The sequence below is a fragment of the Ambystoma mexicanum genome, chromosome 8 (assembly GCF_040938575.1).
Source record: "Ambystoma mexicanum isolate Mex_15411 chromosome 8, UKY_AmexF1_1, whole genome shotgun sequence".
In the NCBI taxonomy this organism is placed as follows: Eukaryota; Metazoa; Chordata; class Amphibia; order Caudata; family Ambystomatidae; genus Ambystoma; species Ambystoma mexicanum.
In genome coordinates, this window is record NC_090929.1 from 1,543,903,265 (window position 1) to 1,543,916,467 (window position 13,203).

The following is a 13,203-nucleotide window of genomic DNA, read 5'->3' on the forward strand; positions in this document are numbered from 1 at the left end:
GGAGTCTGCGTTTGTGTTTATATTGTCCCAAGTGGATAGTAGTGCTTTTTTTGTTCTTCTCATGAGACAAAAACCTACTTGCACCTGGTCAGGTAACAGATTGATTTCTCCATGTGCGAGGATTTGTTCCTATACCTCAGTTTTTTGAGGTTTTGCCGGGTAAGGGATGTTAGAGATAGGCCGGAAGTTGGTTAGGTCCTTGGTGTTTCCGAGGGATCTTTGAGGAGGAGTAGTGAAGGGGTTCCTCACTAATTTATTCTAAGTGAAATGCCTCTAGGCTGGTGCTCAGCGGTTTTGTGTATTCTAGTCTGGTGTTGAGGTCCATGATGTTTAAGGGTTTCGATTCTTTTCTGAATTGTAGCGATTTTTAGAAAGTTGGGTTGTATTTCTTTTGGTGCGTGGAACATGAAGGGTATTACAAGGTGGTCCCTCCAGAGGCTGTACATTAATGGGGTGCAGTTATGACCAGGTTTCTTTTGAAGAAAATTGCATCAAGGGTAAGCCCTGTTGAGTGGGTTTGCTCCCTTCACTATTTGCTGTAGGGGATTGCTGCTAGTTGATAAGGTAGCGATTTAGCTGATTTGAAATGTTTTTCTTCAAATCATATTTGAAGTCTCTCAATAAGATCATCTATGACGATGCTGGTCATGGAATTTACAAATGCGTCTATGATTGATGGGGTTTATGTGGCAAGTGTGTATATGATTAGGAATTAAAGGTTGGTTTGGTGGTCCGTGGCTAAGTGGAGGAAGAGTGATTCCTCCACGTTTTTCTTCTCTGTTTGCTTGTTTCTGTTTAAAGTTGTTGGGTAGTGATTTATGTGCGGCTACCTTGAACTCTTCAGTTAGCCAGGTTTCGGTCAGGAATAAAATGTTTGTTCCATCAATTCTCAGGAGGTCGTATGTCTCTGTGTTGTGTTTTGACCTCGATCTAGCATTGACTTGGATGCAGTGAATCTTTGTGTTAACTGAGGTCAGTTTGTCCTTTAAGGACTTTGTTGGTAAATTGGTTTGGCATGGGCTTGTCTTTCCTTGTGATTCTGTGTTAGGTTTTGGTCTGTGAGTTGTATTGGAGATTTCTGTTGGTTCTATTATTCACTGAGGAGTTCAAGAAGGTTGTGCTTTGAGTTGATATGTTCTTTGGGCTGGTCTGTATGTTAGTGCCAGTCAAACGTGTTTTCTTGCCAGTTTATAGTGATGAATTGTGTGTTTTAGTTGCTTGGTTCAGTTGTATGTCTTCTGTCTGTCTCAGGTTGGTCGGTTTCCATCATCCATCGTTGTAGTGATTACGGATAGCTGGTTGTTTTATTGAAAGGTAGCACAACAGATAAAGGGATTTTGGTCATGTTCTAGAAAAAAGGGCTTTCTTCCCGGAAGCAGTTCGATATAGTATTGTTTGGTGTTCATTTGTTCCTTGCCGTTGTGGGTTGAGATGATTGGTCTCATTCTGTCCTGGTGTGTGGCATTTTGTTGAGGTTTTTGTTGTTGTTGGGTAGAGCACTTGGTGGTTGCTTTATGGCTCCTTCTTTGGATGTGAATTTATTGTTTTAACATTCCAAATTTGGTTGTCTGGATCTCAACAGACTTAATTGCGTGTTTTTCAATCACTGAGTTTTTATCAGCAATATATTCAGTGCTGCCAGGTGGCATACTGTAGAGAAAGAAAATACCACAGGGAAGTTTACCATTTGGGTGGTGGAAGTTGCAGGGGTTGGATACTGCAAGGGTTGGATACTACATGGGTTGGATATTACAGTGGTTGGATATCACAGGGGATGGATATCGTATGGGATGGATATCATAGGCGATGGATATTACATGGGCTGAATGCATCAGGGGCTTAATGCAGCAGGAACTGGATATCACAGGGGCAGGGTACAGCAAGGGCTGTACAACATGGAGAGGCTATCGCATGGAGGGTTAATGCAGGGTGAAGTGTCTCAGGGATAAATTATGGTGGGTGGGCAGTGTGGCAGGTTCTCATTGTCTCCCGAGAACAGTGTTGTTGGGGCGCAATGTTCCAGCCAGTGCAAATTTGGTTGGTGGTGGTATCGCCTTAGTACCCCTCAGCTGCTCACAGATTGTAACACAGCAACCAATCTGTCATCTCTTTGTGCCTCCTCTATGGCTATGGCATTTTCCTTGTACTCCGCATCTGTCAGTCAGGACAATTTGCCACAGGGTTTTACTACCTGGTATATATTGAGAACTCATATTTTGCACCATTAATTCTACTAGATTGGGATTTAATGCACGTGGCCCTGAAACCATGGTGATTGACTGACACATATGTCCTACAACGTATACAGACATGTGTAGCATTTTGTAGCGCCTCCCACACGAGGGATGATAATGGAAGGAAAAAACAACAACTTCAGTTTCAATATATTTCTTTACATTGCAACATTTAATGTGATGTTTGTGGTCTCATAAAATGAGGTATGCTCTTTGCAATAGCCAGCATTTGGTTCTCTCTTAAGGAGATTCCTTAGATCTAAAATGAGTATTTGTTACACCTATGCCAGTATTTCTATCTTAAGGTAATTGCTTGTATTGCAAATATTAAAATTTGAAGAGTTTGGAGGGAATTCATTCTATAAAAGTATATCATTGTGGAGCTAAGGATAATATAGTTATTTTTGCCTGCTTTTGGGCACAGAAGTATCTTAATGGTGTTGTCAATTTTGAACTTCAGCTTCTGCAATTCATTGTGACTTCTGCTACCTTTATCATGCACGAGGTGATCACCTTTGGAAAGGCAACTATATAGTTCTCCACACTCTGTGCCTAATTGCATGTTTGCCCGTATCCTGGCAGTACATCCACCAGGATGACACCAAATAGAAATACTGATACCGGCACTTGGTCGAATTACGAGTGCCGGTGTCAGTGGTAAATCCCCATTCCATAGAGTCCCATTGGACTCCATGTGGGGGATTTGCTGGTATTAGCGACACTGGTAACACCCGTGCTGGTTAAACTGGCTATTTTTGCACATAGGGTTTCACATTACCTCCAGCTTTTAGCTTGAGGTAATTCCTGCGCCCCACCAGCAAACATGTAGTTGATTGGTGCAGTAACATGCCGGTATGCGTTAATACCGCCATGTTATCACCACATAGGCCAACCTATAAAGAGGCCCAAACTCTAATTTGTATTCTTAAAAAGAAACGGCACCTAACGAAGAAAATATCTGCTTTATTTCCAAAATCGGCCTTTAGTTTCTTTGATGCTTTTTCGAATTTGAAAATACTGACTATTTCCTTCACTTCTGCTCCCTCTTCTGGGGTCTGGGAAAGGGCATTATATCCTGAGGTATTATCTGTCGAACCCGTGGAGTAAAGGCACCCACTTTAGAACATTCCTGAATCTATGTCCATGAGCAGCCCACAGATATACCTGAAAGAAACCCAACCGTGTTTCCCATGTATGCAGGTTTGCCCTGACATGGTAAAAACGTCATATGGTTAGGCAATCTGTGCATGGTGCAGTGGAGGGAGTATCGGAAAAGGGGCTACAAACGAAGGCTATGGTGTGGAGGTAGGTGGTTAAAAATGTTCGGTCAGTGCAGTTTACTCTGCATTTTGGTGCCATTATCTCTTGTATGGGTGTTTGGTATTTTCTAGGGCAACTGGCCTTGTGGCCAGTAGTGTACTGGCCTGTTTTATTCAGTGGTCGAAGTGCACGAAAAAAAGTAGTGGAACTATGTTCCCTACTGGCCTGCACCGCTTCCACAGACCCCAGCGCCCCCTCCCATGCACAGTAAAGACCCCAAGAAACATGTGCCTGCTCTTTAAGGAAACGTCCTGTGCAGTGCATTGAAAGGCCACGTTTCAAACTCTTCCTACACTTTTATTTTAAAACGAAACCGTTCCGGAACGGTTTCTTTTTAAAATAAAAGTATAGGAACGGTAAAACGTAATTAAAATAAGTATAGGAGCACCTCTCCCGACCACTCCCGCCCACTTCGACCACTGGTTTTATTATAAATTGTGTTTTATAGCAGTGTTTCTGCCTAAGGGGAGGAGGGCTAGCCCAGGGGCAGTGGTTGTCTTGAAAGCAAGACGACGCAGTGCAACACAGGTTTGAATCCGGTTCCCGTGCTTAGAAACCATTTGCTGGTATTAAGTGCATTATAAATGAACAAAGTAAAAATGTAACTAAGGGTTTGTCAACAGTTTGTGGGTCTCCTCTCAACTTGAGGTGCTCATCTTTACAACACTATAATTAAGAGCACAGGGAGAGGATTTGGTACAGTTGCAGTGATAAAGCAAGAATATAACACGACAATCAAAGGACTAAGCAAACAGAAACATGCGATTAACTCCACTGCAATGTTCCTCTGTGCGTGACCCATACACTGATCTCCCTGCATGATGACCGCCACACTCTGATTGCTGAACTCCAGCTGCTTACTAAACTGGTGCTCTCCTTCTGCGGTGTGTTGCTACTCCCAATCACTGAGACCAAGCTACACTTTTTATGTGGGTCGACTGGCACGCAGAGTTCGCTTTTTATGTGCACTCCCAGACCTAGAGCTTGTGTGGAAGACATTGTCACCAACTGACCATGAAGTGTCCTCTGTCCACAGGGCAATTAGCATGCTAAGCTTATTCTGCTTCTCACATTACATGCCCATTGAGACCACCGTTCAGTCATTGCTGGACCAACTTCACACTTTCAGCTGGAATCCACAGTTACAATAATCCATGCCTTCCACTGCACCTTAACTGACATCCACCTGGCCCTGGATGTCTGGTTATGTTAATTGAAAGCACAAGAGCTTGCATGCAATGAGGGGCTGGTGGTGTGTTTTTATGCTTTCATGTGACGATGAGGTGAATTGTTACATTAAATTGCTGTACTTGATCTCACACATGTGAACACAAACCAGGACAGCATGCCTTGCCAGGTGTGGACCCCACTGTTCTTGCTTGTAAAAATGGGTTTTCTCCTGATGGGTCCAACTTGATGTACAACAGTTGCAATTGTCCTACCCCTTTCACAGTACTTATAGTGTCGGTCTGCATCTGCCTGCCAGTTCCGCTTTAATTAGCTGGGAAGAGCACCAGAACCTGTGCTACCAGTGATTTGGAATATATTCAGGATGCACAAGTGGAGGCTATGAAGTATTAAAGAGTAATCTGAATGTCAAAAAGAACACAGACTGTGAACCTTGGAGGCTGATCAGAGGAGACTGGGAAAAGGGCAGAGGCAAAGGATACGGGTTGTGGTAGTGGGTTGGAGAAAGAGCAATTTTACAAGAGTTGAGCATCAGTGGTGGGTGGAAATAAGCAGCTAGTGATGAACAGCTTGAGTGTAAAGGTGGTAATATTAAGAATATTTGAGAATGTATGAGCAAAACAATGACATGAGAATACAAAGGAGATGTGGGACAAAATCCAATTCTGACAAAAATATGTACACAGAATTTCTGTCTGATATGTCTACAGAGGTTTTGGACCTTTGGCTCAGAATTGTTTCAGTTTTACAGGTAATGCAAATAAAAATAGAATGTACTCCTCATCTGCATCTGTTTTGGTAGCAAGGGCAGGCATTATTTTCCATACATGTGAATCAGAAGGAGAATCTTCCAAACTGACAATGTGGTAGTACCAATGTTGGGGGAGATCTCTCTCGTGGTATACCAGAGGTCTGGGGTTCCACCTAACTTTCAAGAGCCCCAACACCCTTCTCCAGAATAGACAGGGGACTCAGTCTTCAGCGAGTTAGAACTGTGGTTGATCAATACAAGACAATGAAAATTCTCCTGTATATCTCATCTCTCCATGGCAACGTTTGTTTGCAGTACCCTCTGGGACCACTACACACAACTCTGACTACAGGTATAGGCAACCCAACCTTGGGTATAAGATGGTACTACACAGTTTGGTTAGCGTGATGAGCCACCAGGCTTGTCACAAGAGGGGTGCATGTGAACTGTGGTGGAGTTACACAGAGATTTACAGTTACAGGTATTCAAATAAACTCTTACACTCAGGGTTCCATGCATAAACAATTATTCATTTATGTATCAGTCAGTTAGAATAAGCCTTCTTCAGAAGGGAGCAATATAATAGTAACACACAAATACACTTCAATACTGTACACTCCTAGTTTCTAAATCAGTAAAGGCCATTTTGGGATGGCCCACAGACACAACCTACACCTACAGGTGACTTAAATAACTAGGTTGCTGCGGACAGTAATATCTTATTGTTGGCATTTAGAATACAGTTTAGAAGTTGGTAAAAGGCAAAGATTATGAGAACAACAAGAGACCACAAATATTCTTAAGCAGGCAAATACTTTTGGATCCTCCGACAAGAGTCATACAATTCAATAGGCTAAGCCGACGTCAATGGGCAAACGTTTTGTATAGGATGTAGCACTTCTGGTAAGTACATGGACAAGTCTTTGCACAAGTTCTTAGGAGTCTTTGATGAAAAGAAGAATCAAATGTAGGGCCACAAGCTGATTAGACTTGTAAGTTGCAGAAGTGGCAAGCACTCTCCAGTAAGAGGTAAGTTCTCTCAGACATTTTACAATGCCTTAGAAATGAAGAAAAAGATGCAGCTGATGACCTCTGTTCCTGTGCAACTCTGCAGATCTCGCTGTTCCTGGGCCTCAGTTGTGGGGACAAGCGGGAGGACGTCGGGGGACTCCTGCCATGCACTGGGATGGCCAAAACCCGCAAACAGCAAACTTCACTTTCAGTGGCTGTTCAGTGTTTCAGCTCTTCGCATCTTCCGCAAATAGCAACACCAATGCTCCTGGCTGTTGAGATGGACTTTCACTAGCTTCTGGGGTCCAGCACTCTGTTGAGGGGACTCAGGCTTGATCAGTCCTGCTTCTTGGGAGTCCAGAGGAGCTTCCAAAAGCTCTAGGCCAGCTTAAAAGCAACACACACAATCTGGTGTTCCTCTCCCTGGCTATACGGTTTCCAGCAGCAACTCTGTGGAAATTCAACCAGCTCCGAGATGGCTGTCCAGGTGGCTTACTTTGGAGTTGATTCGTCCCACCAACTAAAGGGGAGAAGTTGTCCTTGCAGGGGCTTCTCTGTCGATGCGAACCTGGCATTTCGGCACTGCAGCAGGGCTTCACCGGGCAAACCAGCGATCCAGGAGTTGCAGCAGGCATCCTTTTCAAGTTCTTGTTTTCTTTGGGTCCTTCATCCAGTGGTCGACTCTGCCTTCAAGCCAAAAGAATCACCTTTTATTCAGTTCTCTCCCATTCATTCCAACCTAGCTGTCAGTCACCCAGCAGGGTGGCTGTCCTTGCTGGACAGTCAGCTGGCCAATCATCACACAGTGTGTCTGTGTCTCCTAGGAGACTAAGCACAGGGAGTTTCGGGCACCTCCCTCACTTCCTGCCTACTCCAGACACTCTGGAGCCAGAGGCAGGTTTCACTCGTGAATCCTGCCAAAGGCGAAATGAACAAGAGACCAAACCTGGTTTGGCGCACAGAGCAAATCTCAAGAAGGACCTTTCCACAAAGAAATGATGAAAAAAGAAGTCCAGGAGTGATGGAACCCGTGGTTGCTTTACAGCAGCTGTGAACGCAGCCCGCGGTAACGACACACACTGGTAGTTCAAACAAAACCTCTAACACCAGTCATTCAGTGTGAAAAGGGTAACATAGAAAATGTTATATGAGAAACCAGACAAAGGGGATACTAGGTAACCCCTGCAGCACTCTATTGTAAGTTAGGCTGTGCTGGCTCTAGCAAGTGACAATGGTAAGTAAGTAAAGTCAATTTCACTTTAATGCTCTTGGAAACAGTAGTTCATCCAAGCGAAGGCATTTAAACCTTTGGGAAATCTGGAAGACTTCTGAAGGTGCGTTGTGACACAATGTAAAAGATGATGCCAATGGAGTTTGTCAGACTCCACAACCAAAAGAAACACAGAGGTAAAATCCACATTTAAAATACACGAGAGAGTGGAATAAAGGCTCTCTCTCCCTCCACAAAATCCAGCAACTTTGCTCGGGGTCTCTAAGGTGGAGGGAATTAGCACATTTCTGAGAATTCTCCCTAGCAACGTGCAATACACTTTTGTATGGTGTCATCACCTGAGAATGATTGAGTCTCACCAAGCCTTCCGCAAAGCAATCAAAAACAAACTCTTCATATGAATACCAACTGAATGCTATCTTATGTCTGCTTAAATCTGTGTATGTATGCTTGACTTATATACCTGCAACTAAGAGAACTCACGGTCACATGTAACCATCTTAATCTAAAATGTTTTCTACACCTTCATATAACAGCACCACAATGCCTTTGGGCTGCATGAGTGCTATACAAATACAAATAAATAAAATGAGCCTGTCCCCACAAAACCTATCCTCACAGAGGATTGGGTACCAAGAGTATTATTACCTATAGTAGAACCTTATAAGGATTATTCTACTGGTCCTTGAATGTCAGGTGGCTGGCCTGTCCTGTCCCCAAGAAACTATCTATTACAATTTTGCAGAGTAATGAACTTACCATTGGTTCATACCCTTTGCCATCCTCCTTGGGCTTTCTAAGTTGTGATTGGTTAGAGCTGATCCCCCAGGATTGGGACTTGTTAGGTGCTCAGCCCTTTGTGCACCTCTGCAAGATGATGGGAAAAATTATGTTTCTGCATTGCAACGTGTGTGTACCACCTTTGCCTATGAGAATGCACTCCTTACGCTGCGACGTTTGTTGCCGTCTGCATCTGACTTGCTTGGATCTGCTCCTTTTTCCCACCACGGGTGACTGTACATTGTCTCGTTTGGCAGTACCACATGCTTAGGGACCACAATATTGAGCTCTTTGGCATGCATTTATGAGGATTTATTCTGTTACTCTGCAGCTGGTCGTCTTGTCATCTGGAGAGTGGAATGTGTCTGAGTATCTCTAACCTTGGCTGTGAGCTTACTACATGCTCTGTGCTGCCTGAATCAGCCCTCCTCGTCTCAGGCTCTGTGACTTTTGGGCCTTCTGTAATTTTCCTTAGACGTATAATCTACATTCCACATTGTCATGTTATTCTAAATACTCAAAATGTTAGTCACACATGGTCCTATCAGGTTCCATATATATCCCTGTATTCCCATGGGGTTGTTCACGTTAAGCATCTGCATCTTTCTCTGGATCACTAGTGCCTTGCAGTTCTGTGTTACTGCATTTATCGAATGTGAAAAATAATAAAGCATTGACACTATGTATATGTATCTGTCCTCTAGCTATAAAACTCAGTGAGCATGTTATTCATGTATGCACATGTTTGTTTGTGTGATGCAGTGCAGGACTGCAAATGTACTTCATGTTTAACGCTGCTACGTCGTGGTGGCACTAATGATTCATCATTGTAGTTTCTTGGTGCTTAGTGCAGACTGTCCATATAGGTGTTTGCGTCCATAATTCTCTTTCTTCACCGATACCTGTGAAGATGTGTACAGGGTTTGGTCTGTATGGCTGGCTGAGAGGATACCTTTCTGTGTACTTGTGAATCATTGGAGCACGCGGCACGCATCCAGAATGGGGTGGGTGGCTGCAAACGTGTCTGGCTCTTCATCTTGACAGGAATCTGGGGGTGATGAGGGGCATCTTTGGGACCCTCTCTTCCCCAACATTAAAAAGGAATCTTCAAGCACGCTTCAGAAAAAGCAACCATCTTTACTAAACACACAGCGCTACACAGGCTGAATATCTACTTCTAGGCAGGTAGAAAATTGTGTCAGGATGTATGGTAAAATATAAATGTGTTTGACAGAAATAGGGAAACACAAACATGAATGACTTTATTGTCTTTAAACAAGGTTGTGAATGGGACCTAACCCATCTTTTTGATGCAAAGATAAGGACACAATTCCCATAAATTGTCTCCCATATTCTGTTGTTTATGTTTTTCCCATTTTATGTTGAGGGTGGCAACGAGGCTTGATGGGCAAGTGGCAGTATGTCTTACACAGTTGACCTGGAAGAGCTATATTGCTTGGTTAGATGGGGAAGGGTAGGCTCCATGGATAGGTCAGTGGGTTGCCACATGAAAAAATCACTGTACTGATTTTGAGCTATTGAGCAACAATATGTGACTTAGATAATGCTTCTGCATTTAGGGCTCATGGCACTTCCTCCAGAGATCGACACAGAGCTTAGGTTCTGCTCTGGTGCATTTTCCTAGGTCTAGAATGAAATGAGCCACATTAAGGCACTATGTCGCCTTCTTGCCATCCTGGTCTCCTGGCCCTTGGGTGCAAGCACACTTAACATTCTTCCAGCTAGTCTCACTCAGAGATGCAATGCAAAGTGTCTCTCTCCCTCCTCTGATCAGCCATGTTAACCACTGTGGAATGGGAATGTGAACTGTCAACCAATAGTAAACTAACTAGGTGTGATTCCTACTTAACATACATGTCTTTCTTAGCGGGCAATTGGTGGCGTTAAGCCGTCTTCAAGAATCCAGTGGGGACATCTCCAATTGGGGTGTTCCCTTATGCATAGTAATGTGCTCCTCAAAGAGTGACTTAGGAACAGATGATTTGCATGCTGGGCAAATAAGAAATGGTGGAAGGGATCAGCCCCTGCCCATTTGATGACCTGCTGCCTTAGCCCTGCTTTTTAAGAACAAAACAGAGAACAAATGGATTCCAACCGCAAAGACCTTCCCTTGCCCAATTTCTCCAAGCTCTTAGGCCCCCAAAATAGACTGTTATGTGTTCATAATATTTTGTAAAGCTCTCTTCTCCACTTGTGAATGAGGTGTGAAGGTTATTCCCTACAGAGAGCAAGGGTGGATTATCAGGAAACAGTCACTGTTGCTTTTCCCCCTAAGTCAGGTCCATTGAGGGAAATGTACTAAAGTTTGTCATCAGAGAAAATAGATGTGGGTAGTGCAACTGTAGACTTTGTTTGAGTAGAGAACAGTAATGAGATCAAGGAGAAATCATGTGTAGTGTGTAGACAGAGACTCGTTTTTTGTGCTACTCGTGTAGGTTGAGTTACATGGTTAATTTCAGCTGTTGCATGATTCCGGACATACATGGTTGATTGTCAACTAAATTTAGTCGACAAGAAGTAAGGAGAAAGTCTCAAGGGAAGACCTGCCTTGTTCAAGATTAGGGGCCAAACAGTCAGGTTTAAAGTTGTGTAAGTGGTTACACAGATATGATTCTAAAACAGGCTTGACACATTAGATGTTCATCAAAATGTATCGGCTACCAACTCTGCACAATATCTAATTTGGAGGAGACCTTACTGGTCAAATAAGGCCCATACTACCAGTAAATCAGTGGTGTTAAATGTCTTAGAGGGGTAACACATTTAAACTGGTGAATGATTACAAAACAACAGTTTGAGATGCAATCAAGCAACCATTTCATATTTGGAAATAGCAACGTTTTTAGAAATACCTTGTATCGTACAATAAGCAATTGATGCAACACAGTTATTGTCTTTAAACATATTGTTATCAATCACCATGTATCAACCTATTGTGTTCCACCCCCACTATATTCTACTGGGAGGCTCTCCACTTACTCCCCGCATACCCCCCAGATTCAGCCGCCTGGTCCTATCCTTAACTCTATCAACAGACGTGTTACTTTACACGTCCTCCACTCATCTCCATTCCTCAATCACGTAACCATAGTGTGGTCCAAAAATCCCTCTTCCGCACCTATATTCTGACATGTCTTCCCCTCTTTACCATATAATGAATGCCCATGACCTGGATAGCATGTGCACAAACAGTTCACTTTAAGCAGAAGCTTCTGTTGCCATCCCCCATCTTGAATTGAAGGGCTGCCCCTACGCCATATCTGATATATGTTGAATTGTTTTACCATTTACATTTAAGCTTGCATCCCATTACATCATCCTACAAAGAAATAACCACTACAATGCATTTGTTTTATATACCAAAATCTATGAATGTAACTATTTTTTCTAATGTATCACATTTTAGCCACTATATATAGCTCTGCAATTCATAAATCTTAAAGCTTAAAATCAAATGAAGGGGTCAATATGAGGGTTTCTCACCATTCAAAGTCTGCTTCAGTGCACACACATGGTTCCGAGGACATAGCGCTGCCATATTTTCCCTGCATGCACTTCTTTTCCGACCGGCGCTTCTTGTAGGTCCTTTTGGCTCCCATTATGCATGCTTCACCCTGTAATATAGAATGACATGCTGAGATGTTCGGGAATCCTGCTCATTCCCAACTTCCAATCAACCCAGGAAAAGGCAACTTTAATCTCAATGTCCTACAAGAGTGAACTTGTGAGGAGCCACTGCAGAAGCCCCGTCTCTTCTAAATGTCTAATGTCTCATGAACGCTAGCTCAGGGGCCTCTCCCCAGAACTGTCGGTCACGACCACAGCACCAGCAATGCACGAGAAGTGGCGTCCTCGACACGCTTCTTAAGGCGGCCACTGGTGGGGCCCGGAGGGTACTTTGCAAAACTCATAAAGTCAGAGCAGGAGACATTTGCATCATCCATTGGACCAGCCTGCATCGATACTTCATGTCAGTTAAATAAACACAAGAGCACAAGCAAAATGACAAAACCAATAACGTGACCATGCAAGTAGAATACAACTTATTAATTCACTTTTACAACATTCTGAATAGATAATCATTATTAAACACCCACTTAGCTTATTCGTGCCACCCCTAATGAAATAAACACTAAAGGAACATCACAAAAAGTAATAAATGAAAACATTGTTATTAAGAAGCTCCTCAGAGTGCCTGGCGGAGAGCACATGGGCAATGCTTTTTGAATTGCGGAGCAAGACAACACAGAGAAACACGGGTTTGAATATTATTCCCGCGCTTAGAGACGGGTGTCTGGTTTTAGGTGTGTTATAAAATGCTAATTAATAAATTACTGCAACTAATATTCTGTAGGGTCTGTCTGATGCAGTGGTCTGCTGCTGATTTGATGACTAGAAAGGACAATGGCCCTTAGTACTAGTTTGTCGGTATCCCACTGATAAATCCGGCAGGATACCGGCAAACTGAACTACCATTTCCACAGCCTGATATCCCCAAATTACTGGGATATTACAGGTGGCAGATAAGGCAGTAAATCCCCATTCCATGGAGACCCATAGGACTACATGGTTGGAATTGCCAGTAATTCTGGCACTGCTTATACTGGTGCCGGAAATACCAGATGTTTTTTGCCAGTGGGGGCCTGATTTTTCTCCAGCGCTTGGCT

At 43.3% G+C, this 13,203-nt stretch overlaps 1 protein-coding gene across 5 annotated transcripts in view; it reads right to left on the bottom strand.

Moving 5' to 3' along the window:
- The window catches only part of LOC138473193 (VPS10 domain-containing receptor SorCS1-like), a 3,088,785-nt gene that overhangs the window by 533,910 nt on the left and 2,541,672 nt on the right, over positions 1–13,203 (bottom strand). For all 5 annotated transcript variants that reach the window (XM_069611754.1, XM_069611755.1, XM_069611758.1 and 2 more), the window contains exon 16: positions 12,020–12,150. In XM_069611754.1, coding sequence (XP_069467855.1) covers positions 12,020–12,150 — 131 coding nt within the window. The remainder of the gene's footprint in view (positions 1–12,019; positions 12,151–13,203) is intronic.